Consider the following 13,262-nt stretch of genomic DNA (forward strand, 5'->3'; position numbering starts at 1 on the left):
AGTTGTTCTGTGTGTCTGTGGTGGGGACATTCCCTCCTTTCAATAGGCCTTTGTGGATTTTTGCCGCTTTGCTAATTTGTCTTTACGTATGACTTTAATGGCCTTCCAGATTTGGTTGTCTCTTTTTGGATACGTTTTTGTCCCTGCTGGCCTTCCATATTAGTGGAACAATTTTTCACATTTTTTATGCAACAAACCAACCGGAACGGTATAACAATTGAAATGACAGTCATGTAGGAATACAGTTCTCACGATAGCTGAAGATGACAGAGGGACAGGTCTCTAGATCGATTCAACAACCATTCATACATATTACATGTTTTATTGTCCTATTATCATGCGAATCGCCCCGAGGTAGGACAGAACTTTATTTAAATGAGAAAATATTGGTAACCTGATCTAGTTTCTTGTGTTATTCAGATTGTTGTGTTGTTCAGATTTAAATAAATAAATAAAGTAATAAAGAGATTTCTTTTATTATTTGTTCTGCTAGCGGCTGCACTATAGGTGTTTTTTTTTAAATAGGCCCTTAATATAATAAATAATAAACCTGAGAATCAAACATCTTGCTTTGATAAAAAAAAAAAAATATCGCAATAGCACTGGATGATTAAAATTGTGTTATCCTTGATTAATAACAATAAAATTATTGTTTAATACAATATTGAAAAAACAGTTGGTCATCGGGTTTGAACTCGGATCCCGGAACCGAGTCGAACGCCGAAACCATTGAGCTACGGGAATCTGATATAAATTGCTGTGTCGAAGTACATTATTTATTATATGAATGGGTGCATCGTCCGGAAAGAACAAAAGAATTGTGAAAAACTTGATTTTTTGGCCAATGGGGCTCAGAATTTTTATGTAGGGTATCTCAGAAACTGCTAGGGTATAATTGGAAGTAAATCTGAAAAAGTAGTGTGTAGGTGATTGCCCGCTAGTGCTGTAGCCTTGTCCAAAAATTCTGGATCAGCATTATTTGCCACTAATTTTCGCTATGAAATACCGGGTGAAATGAAGCAAAAGTGTTTGTTTATTATTAAACAATGGTTGACTGTAGGATTGGTGTCCCTTTTTGAATTAATGAGTTGTCAAGATATTACATTTGGGATTCTAAATAACATTAAACATGGTTTTAGATACACTTTGTACCCAGCGAAAAATATCATAGAACAATAGAAGTCAAGTGTTTTAATGTTAGGTGTAAATATAGTCTCGCGGGAGCATCTTATTAGTCTTCTTTAACAGTCTTTTTTTTAAAAACATGCTGGTCACTGCTACCGCGTGACTCTAATCTAATGATATATTCTTAAAGTGTATGTAGCAGGGAGGAAAAGCCGACGGTCAATTGAAAATTTTGACCTTTCATATTGAAGATATGGATTTTTTCCCAAAAGACCTAATTTTTTTTGGTGTTTTGGGAAAAAAATCCATATCTTCAATACAAAAGGTCAAAATTTTCAATTGATCGTCACTTTTCATCCCACCTACATACACTTTAAGTATAAATCATCAGATTTATAAATTTTACTTCAAGTACTGTTAAATATCAAAAATATCAATTTTTAATGATTTGCCATAAAATGTGTATTAAATTGCTAATTTCAAAAAATCAAAATTATTTGATATCAGAATGACATTCTTCATATTCAGAATGCAATTCGATATGTCTGATGTGCTCTAATGTCCCAAAATAAATACTGTCCAAACGTTCATACCCCAGCCCTTAAATGCATTTAGCAATGCAATTATGACCTACTGCAGATCTCACTATGGACCACAATGGCCTCATCCCAATGCCATAGTTCAATACCCTCAATTAAACATTCATAGAGCAAAATTTGACCTCAAGTTGAGGAGTATGAGTTTGTGTACCCGAATTTTCAAAGGTTATTCAATGAATGTGCCCGGGGGTCACTCCCATTGTGGCCTGTACACCATCCGCGATAATGAAAACGCGTAAAAGGGTCGTTTTTTGTGGGTAGGCAAGATCTGCCAGCGTATCGTGTTTAGGGTGTCAAAAACATGAAAAAAAAAAAAAAAAAGGGTAGCAAAATTGCAATTTCTAAATACGCGGAAATGAAATTTAGGGTATGAAATTTGATGTTAGGAATGAAATCCTTGTTTAGGGTGTCGTTTTAGCCAAGGGTTAAATCCTTGTTTAGGGTGCTTTTCAAAAGTTGATTATCGCGGATGGTGTACAGGCCACAATGGGAGTGACCCCCCACCCCGGGTGAATGTGCAACTGTATTGGGGTTAAAGAAATGTGCCCTAATAGATGAGCATGTTGTGGATCCTTAAGTACCTCCACAAACAGGACAGTGCTTGTTTGCAGCTAGGGCCATGGTTTAAATGTGAAAAGTCTTGCTTGTGTCTTTATTTGCAGGCAAACATCCACACATACCCCAATGCCCTCTCATCCACACACAAATGAAGTTAATCATATAGAATTAAACTGGGAGATGTCTATTAAACTCCATACCAGAGCTCCATTGTATTTCTAATGCTTATCTCCATTACATTTTTTTTCTTTCAGAAACCCAAGTGTTCCTTGGATCCAATTCACAACGCCAAGTTCCTGAAGGAGATATATCTCAAAGCTAACCCAGGTATAGAAATTATTATCAACTAATGAAGAAGACACATAAAAATAAGAATTCTAGAATCGGTGGTTGGAGACACGGATAATGACGCAATGTTTGTTGCAATGAAAATTAGCAGGGAAAGCACCCCGGAAAAAGCACAGGACTATATATACTGGCCTTTCTAATGAAATTGCTCAGATAATGTGAGTCATCCAATTGGGGGGGGGACCACCGGGACTGATTGAAGGGGGACTGGTCGTCTTTTGGTATTTTATTCTATGGACTTTGTTAACTTTCTCTGATTGGGGACGGCACATACTATGATGCTACGCCATTGTGCGAGTAAGAGTGAAGGAGAGATAGAGAGAAAGATATTTCAAAGAAGCTTTGACCTCATTTGAAGAGTATGCGGTAGTAAAATAAAATCAACATCAGTTTGATTGAGTTCCTTTCAACATTTCCCATCAGAAATGATCATGTATGTAGCTAATATCCTTTAGTGTAGCCATATGATTTAACGGTAGGAAATTTGCTGTATCCTGCGAGTTGATGGCAGTCAAACGAACACATCTGAGCTCACTCTGAGAGTGTACAGATGTGCAGTGTAGGCTTAGTGCATGGATAGTGGGAGATTATGCTTATGTGGATTATTTGGGGTAGGGAGCTTAGGGTCTGTCAAACAGTGGCGTAACCAGTGGGGGGGGGCAAGCTGAACACCCCCCCCCCCTCCCCGACACAAAAAAGTGGGAAGAAGAGCAAGAAATAGGCAAAAAAGAGGCGAATAATTAGGCTCGCACATAAATACTACAAATTTTGATCAGGAATTGGGAAATTTTAAATCTTGCCCCCCCCCAATGGAAAGTCAGATCTGCTGTCAAATGTTTCAGGGGTAAGGGGGTCTGCAGGCTCATAGCCATGGGTGGTGTGGTGGGGTGATATGCCCTCCATAAATCTGGAAAGATCTTCTTTGTCTATAAAGAAAAGCAAAATCGGGTCAAAGGGCCAGGGGGGGGGGCAGATTTTGAAAAAGATGACATTTTTTTTTCAAAATTTGGTTTTTGGACTAAGAGGAGGGATTTTGAAAAAGTGGACTTTTTTTTCAAAATTTTGACCTTTTTGACCAAAAAGGCATACAAAACCCTATTTCTGGTTTTAAAAAAGGGAATTTTTGGGCATGGGGTCCCCAGCCCCCTGGTTACTGGGCCTGCAAAGGTCTGGTTACCCCACATGAACCCTGTGTATAGTCTGTCTCATCTCAAGTTGAGAGTAACGCCACATTGAATTTTGCAATGGCAGATTCGAATCGGTGCGTTTACGTGATTGTGTCGCCAGCTTACGGAATTATCTCGCTTGCACGTATGTGTGTGTATAATGCCCCGCTGGATTTGGTTGACGAATGCGATTTGAATCTGCCACTGCGAAATGCAACATGGCATTATGTTCAACTTGAGACCAGACAGACTACACTATGGACCACAATGGCCTCATTCCAATGGCATAGTTCAAAAACCTCAATTAAACAATCATGGTGCAAAATTTGACCTCCAGTTGCAGAGTATGAGTTTTTGTACCCAAATTTTCAAAAATGTACAAATGTATTGGGGTTAAAGAACTGTGTCCTGATAAATGAGCATGTTGTGGATCCTAGGGATAGCTGTCTTGTAAACTTAGAACATGCCATGTAACTTTCATCTCCTACTATAAATAATCTGAGCTTCTCTCTTCAAACAAAAGTGATCCCCATGTGGAAACATAAAATAGATAACATAAACAAAACCATGTTATTGACTAGGCCAAGTATTGGGTGTGAGCCAATGAAAGGAGCCATACAATATGAAAGGATCTACAATATACTCATCTATCAGGACACAGTTCGAAAAGCTCAATATGAGTGTACACTCATAGTATGATCTTTGAATATGTTGGGTACAAAAACTCATACTCTGTATCTTGTGGTTGAATTTTAATGCTCTGCATGCTGACCATAGGCTTCAACATAAAAATTCCAAGTTTTGAGCAGTGGCAGCACCACCGGGGGGGGGGGGGAGGGGGGGGAAAAGGCCCCCCGGGTAGAGAACTGTTTCCCCCAGTAAAAACCCAAAATTAAGAAAATTTCCACTTTTTGCAGCAATTTTGGGCAAAATTTGTTGATTTTGCCCCCCTGAAATTCACCTTGCCCCCTCAATAGCTCTCAATGCCAATACATTCCTGGCGCCGCCACTGGTTTTGAGAAGCTACCTAAGAACCTCTGAACCACTACTAGGTCTCTTTGCACTCATTTTAAGGCATATTTCATGCTCATTCCAAATATGGTCATGAAAATTTATAATTCTGCCATTTTTGAATTTGTATAAAAATTTTGAAACTTGTTGTCTGCAGTCGACACCTTCATGGAGAGAGTTAAGATATGGTTGTTAGATGGAGGTCAATGAATGTTGCCATCAGAATTGAGAGTATTTTGGCTCATAATCCATAAAACAATACTAAGGATGTACCCACCCTTTTATCACTTGCAGTTATGGATAAATTCCTGTTGCCAGTGACTCATATGGTGAAATTACATTTCCACTTCCAAGTCCAGGAATATAGGGAAAGTAATTGCTTGTTCTAAAAGCTGCCCTCTGATATATATTTTTGTACAGCTATTAAGTGTCGCCGAACTAGTGCTTGGCATGCAAGGGAACTCAGGTTCGAATCCCACCCAGAGCAAACAACTTCTTTGTTTTCTCCTTCTTCTTCTTCTTCTTCAGATTACGGCTCAACACTCCAGGTGGAGAAAATCGAGTCGGATATTGTGTGTGCGCTAGTGCTTGATACTTGCTACTGGAAGTGGTTCTGTAGCTGTTGTTTAAATGCTTTTGGATCTTCTATGCTGATGATTTGTTGTGGTAAATTATTCCAGTCTATGAGAGTCCTAGGTATGAATGAGTATTTAAAACAGTCTTTTAAGGAGTATAGTTCGATGAATGACTTGGTATGTGACCTCCTGGTGGAGCGCTTGACCGGGTGCAGCAGCGTTCGAACTGGTATGGATAAGTAACCCTCGTAGGCCTTTTGGAAGACAGTCAGGCGAGTGATCTTTCTTCTCTCCGCTTGTGTTCTCCAGTTTAAGTTTGTAATCATGGCAGATACACTGCTGTGCCTATCGTAATCTCTCTTGACAAAGCGGGCTGCTCGTCTTTGTACGGCTTCTATCTGGTGGATTTGGTCTGCTGTGTGTGGATCCCATACTGCTGCACAATACTCAAGTGTTGGACGGACAAGTGAGCGATAAGCCAGATCTTTAATGTCTTCAGTGCACCCGTGTAAATTTCTTTTTATAAAGCCCAATGATCTGTTCCCCTTTGCTGTCATGTGGTCAATGTGTTTGTTCCATTTCATATTATTGGCAATTTCGACACCCAAATATGAGTGCGAGTCTGTTTCCTGGAGGGTGGCTCCATCCAATTAAATTTCATTTGCCATGTGTGCTCCCACTCAACTAGTCGGTCAAGGTCAGTCTGTAAGAGGTCTGCGTCTTTGTCACCAGAAATAGTTCTGTAGATCACGCAATCGTCTGCGAATAATCGTACATTGGAGGTGAGATTGTCAGGTAGGTCGTTGATGTACAGTAAAAATAGCAACGGATCAAGCACAGTGGCAAAGGTAGTGTTGCCTCCCTTTGTCCTTCGAACGCTGGATTTGACACTGACCCAGTCCGAGCATTCACCTCCTATAACTACCCTCTGCTTCCGGAGCATCAGGAAGTTAGAAATCCAGTCGTAAGTCGGTCCTCGTATTCCGTAATGGTCAAGTTTCAGCATAAGTCTTGTGTGTGGCACCACATCAAAAGCTTTGCTGAAATCCATAATCACAACGTCCGTCTGTCCTCTTTTGTCCAAAGTCTTCACAAAGTGGTGGTATAAAAGTCTTCACAAAGTCTTCCAAAGTCTTCACAAAGCGGTGGTATAAAAATCTCTCCCCTGGGTTTTCTCTCTTTATTCCTTCCTTCTTTCTCTTCCAGTTGCCAGAAGCCATTGTAACATTTTCCATAAAAAATAGATAATGTTTTTTTCTATAAAATGTTAGCTTTTACTGTCTGATATGTCCCCTTTTAATTTTGAGCCGAACAACCGAGGTAAAGCGAAGAAAATTGGAATTTACTACCAGTGCCAATGCCCCCTTAACAGAACATAAAATTAATACAAATTTGATGATATTGTTGCTAATCGAATGAATCTGCAAGAATACAAATATTATGTAGCCAGATTTTTTCCGGTGGTATAAAAATCTCAATTTTTTTTTAGACAAATGAGGCTTTTGAACATGAAATGCCCCTTCAACCAAAACAAACAAGGGTTCCAGTAATCAACCCCTATTAATTTCCCTTTGTAATTTTCCAGATTTCATATTTATTTTCTTCTCCCAACACCCCCTGAATATTATGATTTTCTAAACAATCACCCAAAAGAGTGCCCTCTTGTGCTCATAAAGTTGTGAAATAAAGCTGTTGGAATGATCTGACACTAAAATACTTGGTCTCAGAATATTTATACATTGCAAAGTTTAAGATCAGAATATTAAAGGATCATGACTTGATCAAAGATATCATTGGAATTGTGTTTCCTGAATAACACATTATCAGTTGTCTTTTAAGAGTTTAAACTTAAAAGTTTGATATAAATTTTGATATGAATAGTACATTATTATTTGTGATGTGATCAAGCAAAATGAGTCGGATGTCGGGAATATTGATTTTGAGATATAGCCAATAATTATAGTATTCAACTTCCTTTATATTTTATTATTCTGAGCAAAACTAAAATGGCCATATCTCTGGAACCATAAGTTTAATTATAATGGGGTTTTCAGCAAAACAAAGCTCTGAGAATGGCTCATGTAATAAATTGACATCAGATTCATTTTGCTTGATCGGCGATCGCAGTCACATTTTGTCTTTTAAGAGTTTAAACTTAAAAGTTTGATCTGATTTTTAAATAATTGTGATCTTTCTTTTAATTTCAGATTATAGTGGTACCATCAGTGTGCCAGTCCTGTTTGATAAGCAGAAATGCACCATCGTTAACAATGAATCAGCTGAGATCATCCGTATGTTCAACACAGAATTCAATGAATTCTGTGCCACTGAGGAACAGAAGAAACTGGATTTCTACCCTGAACCACTCCGTGAGAAGATTGAGGAAGTGAATGCATGGATTTATCCGTAAGTAAATTAGGCAAAAAAAAAAGTTTGTCTCAAAGCTTGCGTGCGGATTGGTAAAATCGTGTGATTTGAAAGAAAATGCAGAAATTTTTCTTTATTTCCAATTTTTTTTCCAGTTTTTTCCGGAAAAATTTGGCAAAATCAGATTTCTTTTTCTCAAAATACCATAAAGACACCAAGTAGTGCACAGCACTATGTTGAACAAAGGGTAAGTCGTGCGATTTCTTTGTTAAAAGCAATTTCTCAATTGATTTCATTACATTAAAAGGTAAAGATTGAAATAAAACATGTTTCCATTTTTTTAAAGACCGTTTAGTCCCTAAAATCCAAGATGGCCGTCGTGATTGAAAATGGGCCATATTTTACTCATAAATTGCGCTTTAGTAGGGTACAGAATGGAAGTCCCAGTCTCGGGTTGAGTACAAGAAGTTTTGAAGGCGTTTTTTTGTAGATTTGAGGATGCTGAATAAAATGAGAGGTCTGCACCATCGAAAAGTGTGGGGAACTCTTGGTAGAGGGCGTTTTTCAAAATGGCCGCCAAAATCCCTTAACAGTCACCATAACTTGGTCAGAGAAGCACCCAGCAGCACGATTCTGATGTCTATTCCCATGTTTTCAGGGTCAAGGAATCCAATAAAGTCATTTACAACAGCCTAGGAACTATCATTCCAAGATGGCTGCCAAAATTTCAAAATGGCCGCCAGTGAAAATTACTGATTTGGCTATATCTCGGGTGCAGAAAGTATGATGCTGGTGTCTATATATACCCATGTTTACACGGTCTAGAAATCCATTGAAATAACCTAAAACAGCACAGGACCTTAAATCCCAAGATGGCCGCCAAAATTTAAAAACAACCACCATTAAAATGCAGAATTTTGCCTATATCTTATCTTATCAGTGGTTTATACGGCCTTATCCAGCGTTTACGATCCTTACCTGGGGCTAAGGGCGTGATCACATCAGGCACTTTTGATGTAGGGACGTGGAGTCGACCCTACATCGAAACCACTTCCCAGTGTAGTGTGAACACAAAGTAAGTGGATTCGACCCTACATCAACAATGTGGATCGAAACTACCTGGTTGAGGTAGTTTCGACCCTAGGAGGTGGGTTAAATTTTGTAATGTGAACACGATAATGTGGAGTCGATCCACATATACCGGAAGTGGCTGTGGTCGACGGGCGAAATGGTGAACGTCAATGGAACAAAACGAACTGAAGACGTCACCAATCAATCGATATTGGGGTCCAGCATTCGAGTCATCCGCACCCAAACGCAATTACCTCGCATGGCGCTTGCAGCGATCAACTTTTGCGCCACGCTAGGCGCCCCAGCGGAATTGCCAGCTCGCAGTACGCGGGTAGTTCTTCACGGTGTAAAAAGTAAACAAAATTGTGAAACAAAATAAAGATTGAATTTTAAATAGCATCGCTGTTTTTCCGTATATATAGGCCTATCTTTTGTATTTTATGGCATCAAAACAAACTGGAACAAAGGTAACTAGTATACAGTTCCCGTTTAAACAATTATTTTATGGAAGCTAAAGTGAAATATGACAAAACAGAGGAGAAAATGCGCTGTATTTGGTATTTTTACACCGTGGACACGTGAGAAACGCATGTGTTGTTTGTTTACATCTCAGACCCCAATATCGATAGGTGACATCATCAGAAAAAGGTCTATAAATCGCTTCTGAGGTGATGGCTTTACGAAATTTGGTATCTATGCTGCGTGGTACTACATGTGAGTCGTTCTACATGTAACAACCGGGTATGTGGATTCGCTCCACTTACGTCATAACCCACTTTCGATGTATATAGATTAGCTTGCTAGTGTGAACGCGAACTCAATGTGGATTCGATGTGGATCGACACCACTTCACTACCTAGGTACGAACCCACATTGTGTAATGTGAACACGCCCTAAGATACCGTAACCTTAGCATAACGCAGTCTAAACCCCAGATAAGGTATCTAAACCCCAGATAAGGCGCCGTAACCCTAAATTGAGGGACATAGACCCCAGATAAAGCAGTCCAAACCCCAAATAAGGTGCCTTAACCTTAAATAAGGAACATAAACCACAGATAAGGCATCTAAACCCCACGTAAGGTGCCTTAACTCTAGATAAGGATCGTTAACCCAGATTATGGGTCGTAAACCCCAGATAAGGCACCTAAACCCCAGATAGGGCTCCTTAACCCCAGATAAGAGACGTAAACCCCAGATAAGGCATTTTAAACCCCAGATAAGGCGCCTTAACACCAGATAAGGAAAGTAAACACCAGATAAGGCATCTAAATCCCAGATAAGGCGCCTTAACTTCAGATGAGGGACGTAAACCTATGATAACACAGTCTAAACCCCAGATAAGGCATTTAAACCCCATATAAGGAGCCTTAACCCCAAATAAGGGATGTAAACCATAGATAAGGCAGTCTAAATCCCAGATCCATTCTTTAGGCATCTAAACCCAGATACGGCGCCTTAACCCCATCTAAGGGACGTAAACCCCAGATAAGGCGTCTAAAACCCAGATAAGAGAATAATGTAAATATAGGATAATGCAGTCTAAACCCCAAATAAGCTGCCTTAACCCCTGATAAGGGATGTTAACTGGGGATAACAGTCTACACCCCGGATAAGGCATCTAAACCCCAGATAAGGCACCGTAACCCCAGATAAGCGACGTAAGCTCCAGATAAGGCAGTTAAAAAAACCCAAATAAGGAACACAAACCCCACATAAGGCAGTCTAAATGCCAGATAAGGCATCTAAACCAAGATAAGGCGCCTTAACCCCAGATAAGTGACCTGAATCTAGGATAATGCAGTCTAAACCCCAGATAAGGCGCCTTAACCCCCGATAAGTGATGTGTATCTACGATAACGCAGTCTAAACCCCTAAACCCATTACACTGTTGTCAATGGGAAAATGGCTGATTTCGGGTGAAATTCAGAACTCTCACAGTTAATATAGTTAAACGCCATGAATATCAGGTGAAACTAGATGATTTAGATCCCAAATGATCAAAAACTCAACATAGGTTGAAATGAGACTTTTCTTGTTTAATAAATGCACTGAACCGCAAACAAAATGGCATTGCGCCCTCGAAGCTGAAAGTTACAATTAATTAGATAGGGCGAATATATGCTAAAAAGTGTCATATAATGAGAAAAATATGCCATTTCGAAGCATCAAAACCCAAAATGTACTTTTTTGGCTATATAACTTGGTCAATTACAGTGATTTTAAACAGTCTTTTCAGATACCACGCGAACGAATAGTTCATCATTTCCATGCATCGCCCAGGCCTATTAGTGGTGTATAACCTGGTTATCTAAAAAGCTCTAAAACATAGTGCTTTTGGTTCAAAAACATAATTATACACTTGGAAAGGTGATCATAAAAACAAACTCATACATTTAAGCAGTATATAAAGCAGCCATATTGAATAGTAATCATAATGCTAGAATATTAAATATATCTTTGAGTGCCTGACACAATGCTAGTTCCAGTGTTTGAAATTTAGATTTTGAGCATACTGTGAGAGAGATATGTGGATTTTTTTGCATGTGTCAGTCAGTTTTACAAGATTTTGGCGGCCATCTTGGATTTTACCACTTACCCCGAAATATTAAATCTTTCTTTGAGTGTCTGACACAAGGCTACATAGTTCCAGTGTTTGAAATTTACATTTTTAGCATATTTTGAGAGCGATATAAAGCTTTTTTTGCATGTGTCAATCAGTTTTATAGGATTTTGGCGGCCATCTTGGATTTTACCAGTTACCCTCAAATATTAAAGCTTTCTTTGAGTATCTGACACAAGGCTACATATAGTTCCAGTATATGAAATTTACATTTTGGCATATTTTGAGAGTGATATATAGCTTTTTTTGCATGTGTCAGTCAGTTTTATAGGATTTTGGCGGCCATCTTGGATTTTACCACTTCCCACGAAACAAAAAAATGGAAACATCTTTTTTCCCATTATTTACCCCCACAAGAGACAAAATCAAGTGAAATTTTGCTTTTAACACCGAAATCACACGACTCGACATAGTGCTGAGCACTAAAGTCAGGAATAATAAATTTTTAAAAAAATCGCATTTCACATTTGTTTTCAAACCACTTGTGAGCTTTGAGACAAACCTTTTTTTTGGCCTTGCTTGCCGATAGACCCAGGCGGCGAGTGGCATGATGGTCGGAGAGAGCCAGCAAAACCGCTTAGCTCAGCTGTATGGCATTTTCATCGGACCCCAACTGTTTTAGCTTGTATTAATATTATTTATTAACATAGGCCTACTTGTTTGTGATATTTTAAGCGTTTTAAAATTTCTAAATAATCCCATTCAATTTACACGGTTGACAACGGAAATGTACTGAATTTAGAGAATGCACGTCGCTCACCACCTGGATAGACCGGCATGATTTTTTAAAGACTGCCATTAAATTGGTTTACATAGTTTAGAGATCAGAATATCACATTTGAAGCTGCAATTAGGATTGAACAAAAATAATTTGGGTTCCTGCCAAACAGGCTTGTAGCCAGGAATGATTTTTGTGTCAGTACTGCATGTTATCAAGTTGATAATTAAAATCAAGTCAACTGGACTTACTGCATGTTGTACTTGCGGGACACAATGGGTGTCTATTTCCATAAGTCTTGCGGTAAGGCCAATATCAAAACAAAATTTTTGGACATTTTCCCCATTGCAAGAAAAATCATGCACATGGGTTGGAAATGACATCCCTTGTATCAAGCCTGCCTTGTAGAACCAATACCATTCCTCTTGTGTGTCAGCTTTATTTGTGTCAATATGTGAGTTCAAACACTACTAGAATTGTTCATTAAAGATAGGCCAAACTATACTTTTACTGAATGTTTTAAACCAGATTTAATCAACTTTGAAATTTCACTCCTGATGTATAAACCACCATTTTTGATTTATGCAAATTAGACATAGTTCCATTACTATGATTTTACAGGACTTCTGATATGTTTTTGTGTGAGCTTTGGGGAGATGGTTGCATGTGAAATGGATTGTGTTGCAATTGATTACATGAATCCAAAACCCACCCAAGTCCATGGGAAGTGATTTTGATTTTAATTCCTTCAGTTAGATTTACCTGGTCAATATGGTAAGTTGTACGTGCAAATGGGTGGGTTAAACTGTATTAGGTATGACGATTAGCATTTCAGGGACTTCGTGGGGTTCATTTTAAATTCTGGACTTGGGTGGTTTTTGAATCATATACTAAGACAATAATGTTGGAATGAGATTACCACTAGTAAGATAATACAAAATAAAGCACACAGTTATGTTTAATGTTGATAAGCATTCTGCCATGTAGTATAAACCACACACTTTCCTTGATTAAACCCATTTTTTTTTTCAAAAGTCACTCTCCAGCAATGAATATGTTACAAGTGGACTTTTATACATACTGGATTTCAATCAATGTGTTA

General features: G+C 38.6%; 1 protein-coding gene across 1 annotated transcript in view; it reads left to right on the forward strand.

Annotated features, from left to right (window-relative positions):
• The window catches only part of LOC140157014 (glutathionyl-hydroquinone reductase YqjG-like), a 150,045-nt gene that overhangs the window by 121,073 nt on the left and 15,710 nt on the right, over positions 1-13,262 (forward strand). The window contains 2 exon segments of the mRNA XM_072180069.1: positions 2,537-2,609; positions 7,590-7,788. Coding sequence (XP_072036170.1) covers positions 2,537-2,609; positions 7,590-7,788 — 272 coding nt within the window.

The sequence above is a fragment of the Amphiura filiformis genome, chromosome 7 (genome assembly GCF_039555335.1).
Source record: "Amphiura filiformis chromosome 7, Afil_fr2py, whole genome shotgun sequence".
NCBI lineage: Eukaryota > Metazoa > Echinodermata > Ophiuroidea > Amphilepidida > Amphiuridae > Amphiura > Amphiura filiformis.